This window comes from Pygocentrus nattereri, chromosome 6, assembly GCF_015220715.1.
Source record: "Pygocentrus nattereri isolate fPygNat1 chromosome 6, fPygNat1.pri, whole genome shotgun sequence".
Taxonomy (NCBI): Eukaryota; Metazoa; Chordata; class Actinopteri; order Characiformes; family Serrasalmidae; genus Pygocentrus; species Pygocentrus nattereri.
This window is the reverse complement of record NC_051216.1, coordinates 17,206,338-17,223,120: the sequence shown is the minus strand read 5'-3', so window position 1 is coordinate 17,223,120 and position 16,783 is coordinate 17,206,338. Positions and strand designations below refer to the sequence as shown.

The 16,783-nt window shown below is 40.9% G+C and overlaps 2 protein-coding genes across 2 annotated transcripts; both read right to left on the bottom strand.

Moving 5' to 3' along the window:
- Positions 1 to 14,185: 14,185 nt before the first annotated feature.
- LOC119263598 (taste receptor type 2 member 1-like) lies at positions 14,186 to 15,127 on the bottom strand. Its single transcript, XM_037539158.1, has one exon. The coding sequence runs from the start codon at positions 15,125 to 15,127 to the stop codon at positions 14,186 to 14,188; it is 942 nt and encodes a 313-aa protein (XP_037395055.1).
- A 515-nt stretch (positions 15,128 to 15,642) lies between these two features.
- LOC119263597 (taste receptor type 2 member 41-like) lies at positions 15,643 to 16,320 on the bottom strand. Its single transcript, XM_037539157.1, has one exon. The coding sequence runs from the start codon at positions 16,318 to 16,320 to the stop codon at positions 15,643 to 15,645; it is 678 nt and encodes a 225-aa protein (XP_037395054.1).
- Positions 16,321 to 16,783: the final 463 nt, after the last annotated feature.

Genomic DNA, 16,783 nt, shown 5'->3' with positions numbered 1-16,783 from the left:
GAAGAAGAAAAAGCCATGGAACTATACATCCGAGAAGCTTTCGAACAGGGATTCATCAGACCCTTGACTTCTTCCATTGCCTCTATTTTTTTCTTTGTCAAGAAAAAAGAAGGTGGGTTACACCCTTGTATAGATTATTGTGCACTCAATCAAATTACCAGAATTTCCCCATATTCTCTTCCCCTTGTTCCAGTAGCATTAGAACAACTAAAGGGGGCCAAGTACTTCACTAAACTTGATCTCAGGAATGCATATAATCTAATAAGAATCAAGGAAGGTGACAAATGGAAGACTGCATTTATCACCACTAGGGGGATTATGAATACTTCTTTATGCCTTTTGGCCTCTCTATCTCGCCCTTTGTCTTTCAGGCATTCATCAACAAATTACTTAGAGACATGCTAGGGAAATATGTAATAGCCTACTTAGACGATATTCTTGTGTACTCCCCTGGTTAAAAATCCCATTATCAGCACATCCGTAACATTTTTAAACGTTTATTAGATAATAACTTGTTTTTGAAATGTGAAAAAATGTGAATATCTTCTACAATCTGTTTCGTTTCTAGGTTATGTCATTAGTGCCCAAGGAGTAGTCATGGATGACCAAAAAGTAGAGGCAGTCATCCAGTGGCCTACTACCTCCTCAATCAAAGAATTACAGAGATTCTTAGGCTTTGCCAACTTTTACCACTGTTTTATATGCAACTTCAGCAGTATTGCAGCTCCTCTCACATCTCTCCTAAAACGTGGCCCCAAGAAGCTTAAATGGACAGAACAGGCAGATAATGCACTTCCAAAAGCTAAAGGAAGCCTTCACCACAGCCCCCATTCTTAAACACCCAGACCCATCTGAGCCCTTTATAGTTGAGGTAGACCAGGATAGGGGCACCTTGTGGCGTTTTACTCATATAAATTATCTCCAGCAGAGAGGAATTATGGAATCAGAGACAGAGAACTGATGGCGGTAAAACTAGTGTTAAAGGAATGGCTTGAGACACTGGCTTGAGGGAGCAAACCATCTATTTGTTGCCCTCACTGACCATAAAAATTTAGAGTATCTGCATTTAGAGTAATGCTAAATGCCTGAACGTCCATCAAGCCAGATGGTTCATGTTTTTCTCACACTTCTGTTTCTGCATTACTTATAGGCCAGGCTCTAGAAACACCAAAGCAGATGCATTATCAAGGATTCACCAAGAAGACAGCCCAGTATCAGAACCAGTTGCCCCTGAGCATATTCTTCCCTCTGAAGTGCGCATTTCCTCCATTCGTTGGGAGATAGACAAATCCATTACAAAGGCATTAGCCAACATTTCAGTACCTAGTCAATGCCCCTCAGATAAAACAAATGTACCTCTTCCATTTTGCACTCAGCTTATCACTTGGGCTCATTCCTCACTCACATCTGGCCAACAGACCATGGTCACACATCGCAATAGACTTTGTAACTGACCTGTCAGTATCCCAAGGCTTCACTACCATCCTTACTGTTATTGATCGCTTCTCCAGGGGTGTCAGGTTTACTCCATTCACATCCATTCCAAGCACATTTCAGTCAGCAGAAGCTCTATTAAACTATGTCTTCCATTTGTTTGGTATACCTGAGGACCAGTGCCAGAGACTCTCAGGTTTGGGCTGCTTTCTTTGAGAGTATATGGGTATCTGTTAGTCTCACATCAGGATATCATGTTCAGTCAAATGGACAATGTGAGAGAATGAATCAGGAATTGGGTAAATTCCTGAGGATTTTTTGCTATGAGAATTCCATAGACTAGTTTTATTTTTTGTCCTGGGTGGAAATAGCACAGAACTCTCTCACTAGTTCAGCTGCAGTTATATTCAATGTATCCTGGATACAACCTCCCCTGGCACCATGGACTGGATGGTGTTGACGAGGAGGACACGAATCAGTGCATCAAACACGTGTTGCAGAGGAACAATCACCAGGCAGATCGGCTTCGGAGCGAGATGCCAGTGTACCAGCCAGGAGATCGAGTGTGGTTGGCTACAAAAGATTTCAGAAATGTATAGGGAAGTAGAAAACTTCAGCCCAAATACACTGGGGCCTTTCAAAGTCATTGAATGTACTAACAACGTAACTTATAGATTAGACTGACCCCCTCGATTTAGAGTCTCCTGTTCTTTTCACATGTCTCTGCTTAAACCTGTTATTGCAGGTCCTCTGGATGAGGCTGCAATATGTCAGATGTCATGCTGCCCCCACCAGACGAGATAGCTGGGGCACCCGTCTACACTGTCCATAGGCTGCTGGACTCACAGAGATGAGGGGACTCCTCCAGTACTTGGTTGACTGGGAAGGATACTACCCAGAGGAGCAGTGGTGGGTTCCTGCATGGAATGTCTAGGACCTGGGTCTTATAGCGGAATTCCACAGCAGTCACCCTGACAAACCTGCTCCTTGTTCTAGGGGTTGCCCAAGGAAGGGTCTCTCCAGCTCTCTCCTTGATCATCTGCGGGGTCCTCATGGATGGACCCCCTCTGTCCAGTGCCTCAGCGCTCTAGATCTCCTGAGTATTAATGTTTGTCACCTGTGTCTTAGTTTAGTATATAAGCCCAGGCTTTATCAGTAGATAGTTGTGAGGTATTGTATCCATTTTGTGATCTGCTGAGCGTTCTATCCATTGTGTTTGTGTATGACCTTTGCCTTTTGTTATGACTCTGCCATTGGGATCGTTGTCTCCTGTTTTTTGACCTTTTTGCCTGCATCTTTGACTATGCCTTTGCCTCTTCCTTTTGGATTGTATGCCTTGTGTTATGTATGTTATGACTGCCCCCTCCCCCCCTCCAAAGGCCTAGGGGATAAGTGGGCCAATAACATATGGTTTCGATGTGATGTTTGCAGCACGAACCAGGAACGAACAAGACACGAATTGTTTAGTTTCTTTTGTGTTATTTATTATACACTCAGACTGTGACTTGAGTGAGACCCCCATAACAATAACTACAAAAAAAAACAAAAAAAACAAATATGCTTGCTGTCAAAAGAACAGAATTCTGGACCCGGACGATGCTAAAGTAGAGAAAACACACAAAAAAACACACAAAAAACTACCCTAGCTCTTAAATTGAAATCCTCACCTAGTAGCACAAAGAGAAAAAAATCTCCACTAGTCTTCCCTAGTGCATAACATAAATACATGGGTTGGTGCCTGCCCCTTACCTAAGGTTGGGCTGTCACATGATGTAAAATGTACTAGCATGCCCATCTACCCTGTCCAGAACCCTAAGAAAGCACAACAGCGTAAGAGACAGAGAAAAGGAGAGAGAGAGAGCATAGACAGCCACAACACAGCAAGGCCAGCAGGACTAACAGTGCGAGGCACTTAAACATAAGCTAACCTCAACTAGACAACTTGATCAAAACAGACAAGATTAGTGAGGTGTCTAAGCCTTGATAAAAAACACTATATATGATACTGATATGATATTGGGCTCTAATATACATCCAGTTATGTGCTATCTGAAAACACTTTACTGTTTTTACTGTTACTGATGTTACTGATGTACTGAGTCTGGAATGCTCATAGGAAAGAAGGGTCCATATGTGGATATATATCTAGGTCCCAAGAGAGAGATGGGCCCCTTGCTTTCTCCCTCTTAGCTTCAAAATAAGCTGAGGCTATTTTAATAGGAACCAGATGTGGACTATACCTTATGACAAAAACCACTGTGGCATAAAAGCATGGACTCAAAGCTTTATGGGCAGAGAATTATTGTCGCATTCTCTCCAAGCTGTTTCGCAGAGGCTTGATTCTGACTTTGATCTCTAAATGCAAATAAACTTTTTTATGCAAGAGATGGGTGTCATCGAAGAGTTTCTTCCTTCACCTTCACAGCTTTGCTATTGAAATAAACCACACCTAGCGCAGACACGCACAAAACTGCACTAGTAGAAACAACACTATGTTCATGTGGCTGCGACAGCAACTATAACTAGGAGCACAAGCTCATGAAAACAGCTTGGAGCACAGGAGTAATGCCAGCCTCCTCACAAGCTTTGGCGGGCTGCTTTTAAAGTTCAAGTCCCTCCTCCAGGGCCAGAACTCTGCATGATGATTGGCCATTGTGTGGTATGTGTCAATCCTCTGATGACGACCAACACCGCAACCAACCCTGAAGTAGAGATAGGGAGCAAACAAGGGAGGAGGCATATGGAAGCGAGCGAGCAAGAGAGAGCGCGAGAGAGCAAAAGAGATAGATAGAGAGAGAGAGAGACAGACACCAACCAGAAACCCCTTTTCCAGGCCAGACACGTAACAATGTACATCTGTTTGTATGCCTTTTGGATTTGACCACTGCCTGTTTTGTGATGACAGATCTGGACTTTAAAACCTTCAGTCAAGCCTCATTTATGTTTTACATCCACATGCATCTGAATCTGGTTGGCACATTACAATGGCCAACACGTCTGATAGATATTTACTGTTTTTGTATATTTTTAATAGACATTGGATGTTTATGATAAATTATAAATAGAATTTATAATCCCAGTCCTGGTGGCTCATGATCTGCACATTTTGTTTTATGTACTATGCATACCTGATCCTGCCATGTGTAACTTGTTAATTAGTTAACAAGTTGACAAGTTAAAAGAGCATAGTGTGGTGTTGGCAAGACTGCAATTAGGAACTATTGATATATATATATATATATATATATATATATATATATATATATATATATATATACTCTTAAGTATATTACAGTTAAGTCTATAAGTATTTGGAAAGTGATCATTTTTGTAATTTTGCCTCCACATATAAACCACCACAATGAATTTGAAATAAAACAGTAAAGATGTGATTAAAGTATAGACTTACAACTTTGATTCAAGGGATTTAACTAACATATTGCCTTAACTATTTAGTAATTCCAGGCTTTTTTTACATAGCCCTCCATTTTCAGAGGCTCAAAATATAATTGGATAAACTAACCTAATTATACTTACAAGTATTATTTTTAATTCTCAGATGCAAGGCCTTTTCAATGAAAGACTGCCTGAAGCCTGGAAGCCATGGACTTCAAATGTAAGTGTTGAGTGTTCTTCCTTCAGATGTTTGGCAGGCATTTACTGCAGCTAATTTCAATGGCTGCTTGATTTTGGGTCTAACTGAAGATAAAACTGAAAGCAGAAAGTGGAAGGAAGCTGAAGTTGGTTTGAGGTCAGGTGACTGAACATTGCATTTCTTTGCCTTAAGAACCTCATGGGTTGCTTTTGCAGCATGTTTTGGGTCATTATTCATCTGTTCTGTGAAGTGCCATCCTATCAGTTTTGCAGCGTTTGCCATACCTATGGACACTTCAGAATTCATCCTACTACATCTATTGGCAGTCACATCTTCAATGAACACCACTGACCCAGTTCCATTGGCAACCATACATGCCCATAACACTGCCTCTACCAGGTTTGTGAGATGATGTGGTATGATTCAGATCATGAGCCTTTCCTCTTCTTCTCCATATTCTTCTCTTCCCATCATTTTGGTACAAGTTAATCTTGGTTTCAACTATCCAGAAAATCTTTCTAGAACTAGGCAGGCTTTTTTAGGTGCTAGAGAAAAGTTGATTCTGGCCTTTCTGTTCTCGAGTGTTACCAGTGGTTTGAATCTTCATGTTAGCCCTCTGTATTCCCATTCATGAAGGTGTCTCTTGATTGCAGACTTTGACAATGATTCATCAGCCTCTTCTAGAATGTTCATGACTCGACTGCATCTTGTACAGAGGCTTTTCTACACAGTTGAAAGAATTCTATGATCATTCACTTTAGTTGTCTTCCAGGCCTTTTTGGTGTGTGTGTGTGTGTGTGTGTGTGTGTGTGTGTGTGTGTGTGTGTATATATATATATATATATATATATATATATATATATATTGAAAGGGTTAACTCTGCTCTAACTCTGCTCTAAGCAGACTTTGCAGCAAGCATAGCTACTGTCCTTGGCAGTTTGCACAAACAACTTGCTCCTCTTATCGGGACAACATTCTGTCCAGAACCATTTGTTCTCTTTTGTAGGTAAGATTATCGTACACAGAGCAGAAGCCCCCCTCCCTTGGGCAGTTCCGGTGGTCCGTGAGTGTCAGCCTAGCATTTCATGACTGTTAGACAACTTATTTGGGTCCACCCTGTCTGCTTGTACACAACAGGGCAGGACGTGTTTGTATAAAAGAAGGAGTGCCCTTCTTTCTTTGTGCAGAAGACTTAATAAACTCTTTGATTGATTACGAGACTTTCCACAGGACAGGTGATCCACTCTCTGGTTCCTCTTCATAAACGGACCAAAAACGGCCGGTCCTTTCATATATATATATATATATATATATATCCCCAGACGGAGCGCCCACAGACAAAGGGCAAGAGACCAGAGGGACAGAGGCAATGAGCAGCCCACCCCCCCCGGCAGGCCAACATCCCCAGCATGAGCCGAGCATGCGGCCCCCGAGGCCCCAAGCGCCCAAGACCGGCCGACCCCCGGCAGGACCCCCCCCATGCCAAAGAGGCCCAAACCACCCCCAGGACACAACCGCCAAGGGAGCAGAGCAGGGACCACGCCAAGATGTCCAGCCATGCACCCAGGGACCCACAGGACACCCATACCCCGGGGGGGTGGAGTCAGCAAGCAGCGGGGAGCGGTGGGGAGGGGTAACTCCTGCCCACCACCATGTACCACAGATGTCCAGGCTCAGCAAGTCATAGACCCAGGCCCAGCTGTCCACACACACATGCACCCACACACACCCACACCCACACTCACACACGCCAGTCACCCACTCATGCACACACACGGAACATACATGGACTCACAGTGTCGGTGGGCGGCAATCCAGGGAGGCAGCCACCCCGGGCCCGAACAACCGGCCAGTCCCCCCACCAGGCAGGGTGCACTAAACCGGGGTGTGAGAGGACCCGCCCACCCCCCCTCACACTCAATACGTGTGTGAAATGAAAAGAATGTGTGTGAGCTACAGTGCAATTAAAATTGGAGGGACAGAGGCAATGTAGTACTGAATAACAGCACACTGCCACACTGCCCCCCAAGGCCCTCAATGTCTAATGTGTAAATAAAATTGAGGGGCAGGTAGCAGTGAGCAGATAAGTGAGGTCATCTCAGCAGCGCCACCCACCATCCACTGAGTGACACACCTGCCCCCCAAAGCCCTGTGTGTACTGTCATGAAATGTGTCATTGTAAGGGGGGGAAAAAAAAAAAGGGAGGAGTGGGACATCACGCAGCACAGCGAGCAGAGCCAGGTAGGTGGCCCTACTCACTGCAGCATGAGCCCCCCTCCCCCAGAACCCCCATGTGTAGTGTAATATTTGACTGAGTGGAAGGAGGGGAAGGGTCAGGATAAGAAAAACCGAGAGGCAGAGAACATCATGGAACTCTGGTACATACCAACAAGGCACATCTGAGCATGCTGAAGTAAAGGAGACATTCAGGTTGAAAGTGATCATGGTCCACTAACCTCAAATAGATTAGTTAAACAAAGTGCTCAACCATTAACCAAATTTTTATCCTCACTACAAAAACTAATTTGATATGTAAAGTGTATTTTCCATTGCACAAACAGTCCCTCTACTTTACATCTCTCTTAACTAACCATACACAAGGAGACTGTAAATCACAGTGAAAGTTTTTGGTTTTTTATTTAATTTTAAATCTAATATTTTGGGGGGATTTTTTACTTGTCACTGCTACCTAGGCCAAGACTGCTTTTTGTCATTCTGCTGCTGTCATCTAATAGCTTGGTAAGCTTTGTACCAGAGAGCTGGAACTAACTGAGCTGTGCTAATGAACACAACACATTTAATTCACCAAGAAATGAGCATGTCTTTCATGCCAATGCAGCAGCCATTTCACATTTGTTTTACATTCTGGTCCGACCCAGCTCCCAATACATCTGACTCATTAACAACACCACATACCTGGTGCAGGAGTGTTGAGAGCTGGGTTAGAACAAAAACATAGAGGACCCTGAGGAAAGGTTTAAGAATCACTGGTTGAGATGATTATCTGTCTACCTCTGCTGAGCAATGACGAGTATATGACACACTAATACAAATCTGACCACCACAGGACACCCTCAACAGGTCAGGCTTAGGAAAGAGATGAGCACCTTAACAGATAATGATGAAATCAGCTTTTTCATCATTATCTGTGTTTAAGAGTTATGTCCATAACCACAAATTTTAAATAAATAAAATGAAAATCTTGTAGACATATAAAGTCTAAGTCGGGAGTAAGTAAAATTGAGGTTTAAACATTGATCATTTCATAGATGTCCTAACTAATTGTTAATTTATTATTATTATTTTGATTGAACGTTTTACAGGTGTTGTTAGAGCCATTTATTTTTTGCATTTAAGTGAAAACGTATATTGTAAATTTGGATTGAATTCTTCATTAATATTTGTAGCTTTACATTTGGGTAATGTAAGAATTTAGCAATGTAATTGCTTTAATGTGATGCAATCTGATTGGCCGCTGAGTTTAGTAAGAAAGGGTGATGACGCATAGAAGAGAGCAGAAGCCTCGAGCCTAGGAGCAACACAGTCTTTTGACCATACACAGCTTAATTTAGAAGTCAGCAATTCATCTTTTGTTTTGTATGATTTTAAGTTTATAGTAAAGATACAAAATCCAAAGAAAAGTTTGGATTCAAGATCTTTTAATTTCTGATACATGTTGCATGTAAAAGAACTTCGAGGTTCATGTCACGATTGGCCCCTCCCAGTCCTGTACCTTTTGTTTTGGTTTAGTCCAGCCCCTTGTTTCATGTCTCCGCCCATGATTGTTTTCACCTGTCCCTCGTTATCCCTGTGTAATTAAGCCCTGTGTTTGCTGGTCTTTGTATTGGTCGTGTTCCTTGAATCTTTGTTTGCTGTTGTTTGAATCTTTGTTTGCTGTGTTTTGTTCTGTTCTATGCTGGTTTGTCATGTCTGCCCCCTGTTCTCTCTGTATTGGCTCTATGACCCTGGACTGTTACGACGATGACCCTAGATTTGCCCTCAATAAAAGTCACTTACCTCCGCACATGCGTCCGCTACCTCACTCCCCGTTGCAGTTCAAGGCTAGTGAGTCAGCACGCTGTACTCACAGGTGTTATGTACAGTTTCAAAATAAACATTGCTTAATCAATGGCTTTCTTTAATCATGAATTCAATAGTGATAATGCAGGAATATTTCAGTCAGATTTGAGCTCCCTGTCTGAACAAGGCCTTACTGTCACAGGTAGCCTCTATCTGAATACTAGAAAATCGGATCCTTGAATTTGAAGACTACAAAAAGTTGGGATACAAAAGATGCTGATTGTACATTATATTTTCCAAGTAAAGACATGATAGAAAATAGGGATTTATATTATTTTTGGTTCAGCCATAGTTTTAAAAAATTATATGATATAAAAGAAATACATTTTAGTCAAAACAAAAATATTTTAGTCAACATTATCAATCACGATCACAACACACTGTCAAAAAGCAAAGTTACAATGAGATGAGAGTGTCACCAGAGAGAGGCTTTTGTTTCATATAAATATACCAGGATTTCAAATTGCCAATAACTTTTTCTGTAAGAAAGGAAAAACTAGGAACACACTATTAAACCACTATGCATTAAAAGGCCATTACAGTGATTTTATTAAGATGTTCCCAGATAGCAGGTACATTTGGGCCTAATCTGTGCCACTTTCGGCTCTTATGGCTCAGTTTCGGAACTGGCCAGTGCTGTGTGGGCCGAACGTATGTAGAATATCATGAGCCGGTCTAGACTTGGGTTATGGCACATGTTTTGTGGGCCAGATGTGGGCCAAATATCATGAGCCAGACTATACTTGGATTACAATATGTGTTGCGCAGGCTAGACGTAGGCCGAATGTCATGAGCCGGGCTGGACATGGGTTATGACATGCTGCTCGGGCCAGACATGGGCAAAATATCATAACGTGGGCTAGACTTGGGTTACGGCATGTGTTGCGCGGGCCAGACATGGGCCGAATGTCATGACGTGGGCTAGACTTGGGTTACAGCACGCATTGTGCGGGCCAGATGTGGGCCGAATGTCATGACATGGGCTAGACTTGAGTTACAGCATGTGTTGTGTGGGCCAGACATGGGCCAAATATCAGAAGCCAGGCTAGACTTGGGTTATGGCACGCGTTGTGCGGGCCAGACATGGGCCGGCAATCATGAGCTGGGCTAGACTCGAGTTACAGCACGTTGTGTGGGCCAGACTTGAAATTTAAATGAAAAAATGGAAAACAAGAACAACAATATCTAGAAGGTGAAGTTTGTGAAGAAAGTTGAGTAAATGCAATGCTGAAATGTAATTTGTATCATAAACCGAACATTTATATCAAGTTAAAAATGATAAATGTTGAGTACAAGTTAAAACTGAAGAGTTTTTCCAAGCCCACTCATATTTAGGCGGCTAGACTCCACCTCTTGTGAGGCTGGCCGAATGCGCATGCGCTGAATGAGTTATCAACGTTCAACCGGGCGAGAACAGCGCTCAGAGCTGCTTCTGGAAACTTCGGAGCCGCCGGGACGCGTTTGGTTAGAAATGCTGTTTATTTGACTTACCAACAGTTTTAAATCAGCCATTCACTCAAATGTAGTCCCGTCATTCACTCAAATATAGTCCCGTGGCTAATTCGGGATGTCACTAGCGGGGCTTCGTAAATTTGTTAATGTCGCACTGTTTATATGTTAAAACGAAGATAAGCATCAGTTGCTAAGGTAGCAAGTTACTGTTTTTATTGTTTGCTTTCACAAAATAATGTAAGAGATTTTAACGACAATAAAATAGTACTTTTAAAAGTGTTATTTTAAATTTAGTTGTCGAATTGTAAATGTAATAAATTGTGAGTTGCTATATAAGTTAGCTCAAGCTTAGCTAATGTTAGCAGCCAGCTAAGATAGCTAGCGTTAGCTAAAAGCTGTGCTGGAAGACCGTTTATGGGATAAAACTGAAATCTGAGGTAGAGACATTGAGTGACTGGTGCTGGTGTTAAAGTTAAAACGGTAAGTTAGTTATCCTGACTAAACTAATGTATGATTTGGTGTTGCTCTTTGTTTTTCATGCTTATATTAGTATATCTGAAACAATTAAAGTTGGGTCAATTTCAGAATTCAGCATTTGTTGTATAAAATGAGTCTGAGCGTCCCCTTTATGAAAATATCAATTTATGTATGATGAGGGGTTTAAGAATATTTATTATAGCACAAGAAAACAGGGTATCTCTCACTAGAGGTCTGTCAGACTAACGTTTTTGAATTCTCCTTCTTTCACCCTCCCTCATGCCCATTTCTACTTTAATAATAATTATTATAATGATAATGACTTCTATGATAACTTTACAGTCCCACTGTACTTTTATTTAAAGTAATATTTGTAGTGTCGCTCTTTGGATTGTTAGTACGTATTTCTTTACGTATATTACCACATCTGTACCACAAGATATTGCTAGTATTATGTATTTCAAACAACGTTTCACCTGCTTTGCTTTTTTTGGACTGGCTCCTGTTCTTTTAGGATCATTTATTAACTCTAATTTATCTCGTGAGTGTTTATCACTAATTTTGCTTATTATTTTATTTTAGATGCAGCCTTGAAGAATCCACAATGACAATCTGGTGATGACAATAAAATTGACCAGAGACCTCCGCATCTGTCAAATGCTAAGTATTTTAACATTGAAGGGTAGGGATCAGATGTTCGTTCTCTGTTGGCCTCTCTCTCTCTCTCTCTCTCTCTCTCTCTCTCTCTCTCTCACATGCGCTGTGTGCACACTCAATGGACACTTTTTATACACCTAAATTAGTTTAATTGGTTCAGCCTGTTTGCATATGACCATGTAACTGTGTTGCTGTGGCACAAACTGCAGCGGGAGGTCAGGAAGTGATTTTCTGCTTGGGAGGCCTGCTGCACCATTTAAGATGGAACGGGTAAACTGGCAAAAAAGAGGCTGCTTTAGGCGGTCACTAGGAGCAGAGGATTATAATTTGCGCAGACAATGTATTAAAGATTGTAGTCCATCTGTTTCTCAGCATAGTTTGTTAACTCCATCGATTCACAGGACCACAGGATCGGTATCATTTGGGACGTGGTTTCCTTCTTAGCACTGCAGTGATATTGACATTGTAGTAGTATGTTATTGAGGATTGTATTGGTACAACTGGATCAGACACAGCAGTGCTGCTGGAATTTTAAAACACTGTGTCCACTCCACTATGTCCAATTGCATACCTACCTTGTTAGTCCTTTTAGAGGTAAAGTTAGAAATGTAAACTCATTTGTTACAGCCCAGTTTGTTATTTTCTAATTCTTCATCAATGCCTGCAGGACACTGTTGGCTGGAAACCCATTCTCAGTCCAGTAAATACACTTCAGTGTTTAAAGACTCAAGTACACTGCGGTGTCACTACGTAGCGTACTACACTGCGGTGACACCAAACATTACTATGTCAGTGCAGTGCTGAGAGTGATCCACTACCCAAACAACGCCTGCTCTGTGGCCATTGAAGAAAAGGATAAGAAAGTATGCAGAGAAACAGATGCACTACAGTCTGTAATAAAATGGACAATGAGTTTAAATCTTGGGTAGCTGTACAGAAAGTGGCCAATGAGTGTATACACATAATCAAGCACAATGGTGTACTGCACACTCGACTTTTATAGTGTATTTTTCTTTAATTGTTTATTGGTATGTGGTAACCTATATACTTGCTATTCCACCCATTTTGTCTGTGAAAATTCTGTATATTTTAATTAAAGCTGTTTCCAAATGGTTTCTAGTGTTGTCACTGAAATTCATGTATGCTTACAGGTGAGCTTTAAGAATTGGTGACTTTTACAAAGTAATACACTACATACTGGCTTAATACATGATAATGCACATCGTGTTCTGAAAACTGCAGCAAACTGTTGATTGTTCAGCTATGTCTACTTACGTTGATTCATTTTTGAAAAATAAACCAAAATTTAATGATGATTTAACCTTGATTCACAACATTGACTCAACCATAAATAAATGTTGAAATGCCAACTGCGGTGCCTGACATACAGCCCATAACACGGTACTTTTGTCTGGTCTGTAACATGGTAGATGTAGGGTAAGTGTATGGTATAGCCCTGATCTGGCACACATCTGGCCTATTTTAGGTGAAGCTGAGGTTCAATTCTTTGGCCCAGATTTGGCCCTGATCTGGCCCATGTAAGGTGAATGTATGGTAAATTTAATTTAATTGTGGATCTGGTCCACAACACGTGACATCTGGCTCATATAAGGTGAAGTTGAGATTAAGTCCTTTGGCTCTGATTTGGCCAAGACATGGCCCGTGTAAGGTCAGCATATGGTAAAGTTATTTGGCCCATATTTGGGGACCTGTGGCTGAGTTGAGGCAGCCAGACTCACCCTGAGTCAATGCCGTACATCAAGGCCAAATGTGAGCCATAAGAGAATTGCAGATGTGGGCCACATTTGGGCCAGAATTTCATTGCTATTTTTTTTTGTTGCACAATTTAAATTAATAATAAACAACTAAATATAATAGTAAGTACATAATAAATGCACAAATGCTCAAATAATGAAACATTTTATCAATTTTACTACAACACAGCATAACTTTCAAATGAATATGTTTGAATTAAATCTAAAGTTAAATCTCAATCAAACAAATCTTAAATTAGGTTAAATTCACTGGTTCATTCTACAGCAAGATAATGATCCAAAACACACTGCAAGTGTACAGAAAAGTCCAAGACATGCATATCATAATAATAAGAAGCTGCTGGTGTCCTCAGAATTGTAAACTGGCCACCCAGAGTCCAGTCTTCAGCATCATTTATTGCATTTGTGATTACTTGGATTGTGAGAAGCAGAAAATTAAACCAACTGAACTTTAGAAGTGTGGAAACATATCCCTGTAGATATCCCTGTATAGATAGAGCTGAAAGCAAGTCTCACAAAAAGAATGGAAGCTGCAATAAAGGCAAAATGTGGATACACTAAATATCAATGGCATGATTTTGACAAGTAATGATATAAAGAATTTTTAATTTTTTTCATGATTTATTTTCCTATCTTTATCAGGGGTGCCAATAATTAGGAAGCTACCTATAGCTGGGGAAAAAATTTTGATACAAGCACATAGGTTTTTCTTCTTTCAGTGCAGTAAGGCAGGGACCATTTCACAAGCTTTCTGCCAAAGGAGGACTATCCGCTCCCGGAATATTGACTGGCCAACACCCAAATTAATATTTGTCCCAAAAGAGTACAATGTAATAACAGTGCAAAGTACATAGCGATCTGCGTCAAAATATGAATTGGTAAGTTCAAAAGCAGAATCACAGATAACTAGCCAGACTGAGCAGAGAAAGTAAAGGAGAGTCTGTATGATTCCTGTGATGGTCACCCTCATCTGTGAGTGAAGATGTGGAGAGGATCTGCTGCTTTCCTTCATGTTCTTCATGTGTCTTCGCAGGTAGAGAACAGTCGCACAGCTTGATGTCAACATCACACAAAGACTGAACAAGAAATAAACTAATCTTGACCAAAAGTTGATTATAACTGTATAACTTAGTGCAAAGGTCTTTGGCTGACTTAAATCTATTTCAATATAATGCCAAACATATACAATGAATGTAAACAGAAAGAAGAATTTGTCCAGGACTAAAGCAGCGTATATAAAGAGTCTGATGTTCTTTTTCAACCAGATGAAGAAAGAAAGCTGAGCTGGAACAATCTGACAGTAGTAGAACACATTGAGCCAAAGCGAGGAGGTGACGCTGGTCCTCATAGTAAAAAGCAAAATTTCTGCGGCAACATCATAAAAAATAATACTGTTTACATTTGATGGAGAGTAGATAAAGTCACTAACAACAAACAAAAGAGTGCAAACATGAAGAGCAGTATTGCACCCTACGAGGGATCCCACTAAAAGATTAAGCGGTTGTTTCATTTGCGGTTGTTCCTGCTGTGGAGAGACCAAACAGAAGACAAAAACGATGTCCATAAGAACACTAAGATGAGAGACAGGCACATTCACGGATTGAAAAGCTTCAATACTCATCGAAATAGAGTAATTCCAAGTGATAGAGATGTCCATTTTGCTTTTTCAGCTTTAAAAAAGTCCAGACATCTATGACTTTCTTGAATAGTGAGTGTCATCCCACTGTCTTTCTGCCATGCCTTTGTCAAATATTGCCTGACAAGATGCAAAGCAGTGAAACTCCCCTTGATTTACAAATTAGCAAGATGGTTAAGAGTGGACATTAAAACACTTGCTCCTGAATGCTGAGTGTCCAACCTGAAGTCAAAATCTGTGGAGAAAGAGAATTGACCCCTCATCTCATTCACCTGAACCCAAGTGAAAGCATGAACAAACAAGTAAAGCTAACAAACAAAACAACAAAACCAAATTGCAATCCTATTCCACATTACGTATCATGATTTTTCAGTTTGTGACTGTATATATTAGTATTTGTGTGATTGTTCATGTATCTCTGTATGTATATAAATATATGTACAAACTTCACTTAAAAATATGACAAACTACTGCACATCACATCCACCATCTGCATAAAACATTTACAGTGATATTTAGCTAGACAAAATATCTGATTAAATGGGCGACTGAGTGATTGTTGACACAGATGAAGAACTGTGAGGTAGGAAAAGTTTTTGCCAAACATAAACAGTTCTCTGCCGGAACAGTGACTGACTCACACTCATGTTAATGGTTGTCCCAAAAGAGTACAAAGAGACAATAGTACAAAGGATATTATTGCCCAAGTCAAAATACCAAGGAGATACGTAAATTACAAGTTCATCTATAATAACCAAAGCTGAGCAGATGACATGAAGGAGCGCCTGTACTACTATGCTTATAACGGTCACCCTTATATGTCTCTGGCGACGGGGAGAGGAAAAGGAGCCGCTGTTCTTCCCCACATTTTTCAAGTGCCTCCACAGAAAGACAACAGTGGTGCTACTTGATGCTAACATCACACAAAGGCTGAGGCAAAAAAGGCCCAAGGTCATATAAAACCCTGATTTCTGTGCATTTACAAGGTGTATCCAATCTGTTTTCGGGTCTGTGTCATTATAACGAAACAATATTTCTATATCTGCGATGTTTACACTCATTCCCAACAGACAGACAACAGCACTGACAATTAAAGCAGAGGATATGAAGATTCTGAGGTTCTTCTTCAGCCAGACGAAGTACAGGCGTTGCACAGGAATAATCTGGAAGCAGTAGAAGACGTTCAACCACTGAGACGAATTGATGCTGATCATCATGGTATTAATTGCAATAGGTGGAACACACCACCTCACAAAAAATGACTGGAAAAAGTTATTTAAAAAGATCGCCACAATGCAGATATGAGCAGCAATGTTGCATTTAACAAGTAATCCCAGTAAAATTGTAAGAGGCGGTTTTAGTCTCTCTCTTCTTTTGTGTGGGAAGACCATGCAAGATACAAAAAAGATGTTCAGTATAATACTGAAAACAGAGACAGGCACATTCACTGAAGCAAAAGCTTCAGGACTCAGTTCAACAGAAAAATATGAGGAACTGCTGAGATCCATTGCCAAATTGCCATAAGTATACGTCTACATGCAAAGGTTCCTCCCTTTATAGAAAGCACATGCTACCTCCTACCACCTCCTCAGCATGGATTGGTTGATGTTCCAAGTAGTGGCACTCCCCTCACCAAACAACCTCAAGATCACTCTGCAAGGCTATTTATTTTATTTA

Coding starts and splice junctions, on each gene's coding strand:
- LOC119263597 (XM_037539157.1), bottom strand. CDS start 16,320: ATGATCAGCATCAATTCGTCTCAGTGGTTGAACGTCTTCTACTGCTTC.
- LOC119263598 (XM_037539158.1), bottom strand. CDS start 15,127: ATGGACATCTCTATCACTTGGAATTACTCTATTTCGATGAGTATTGAA.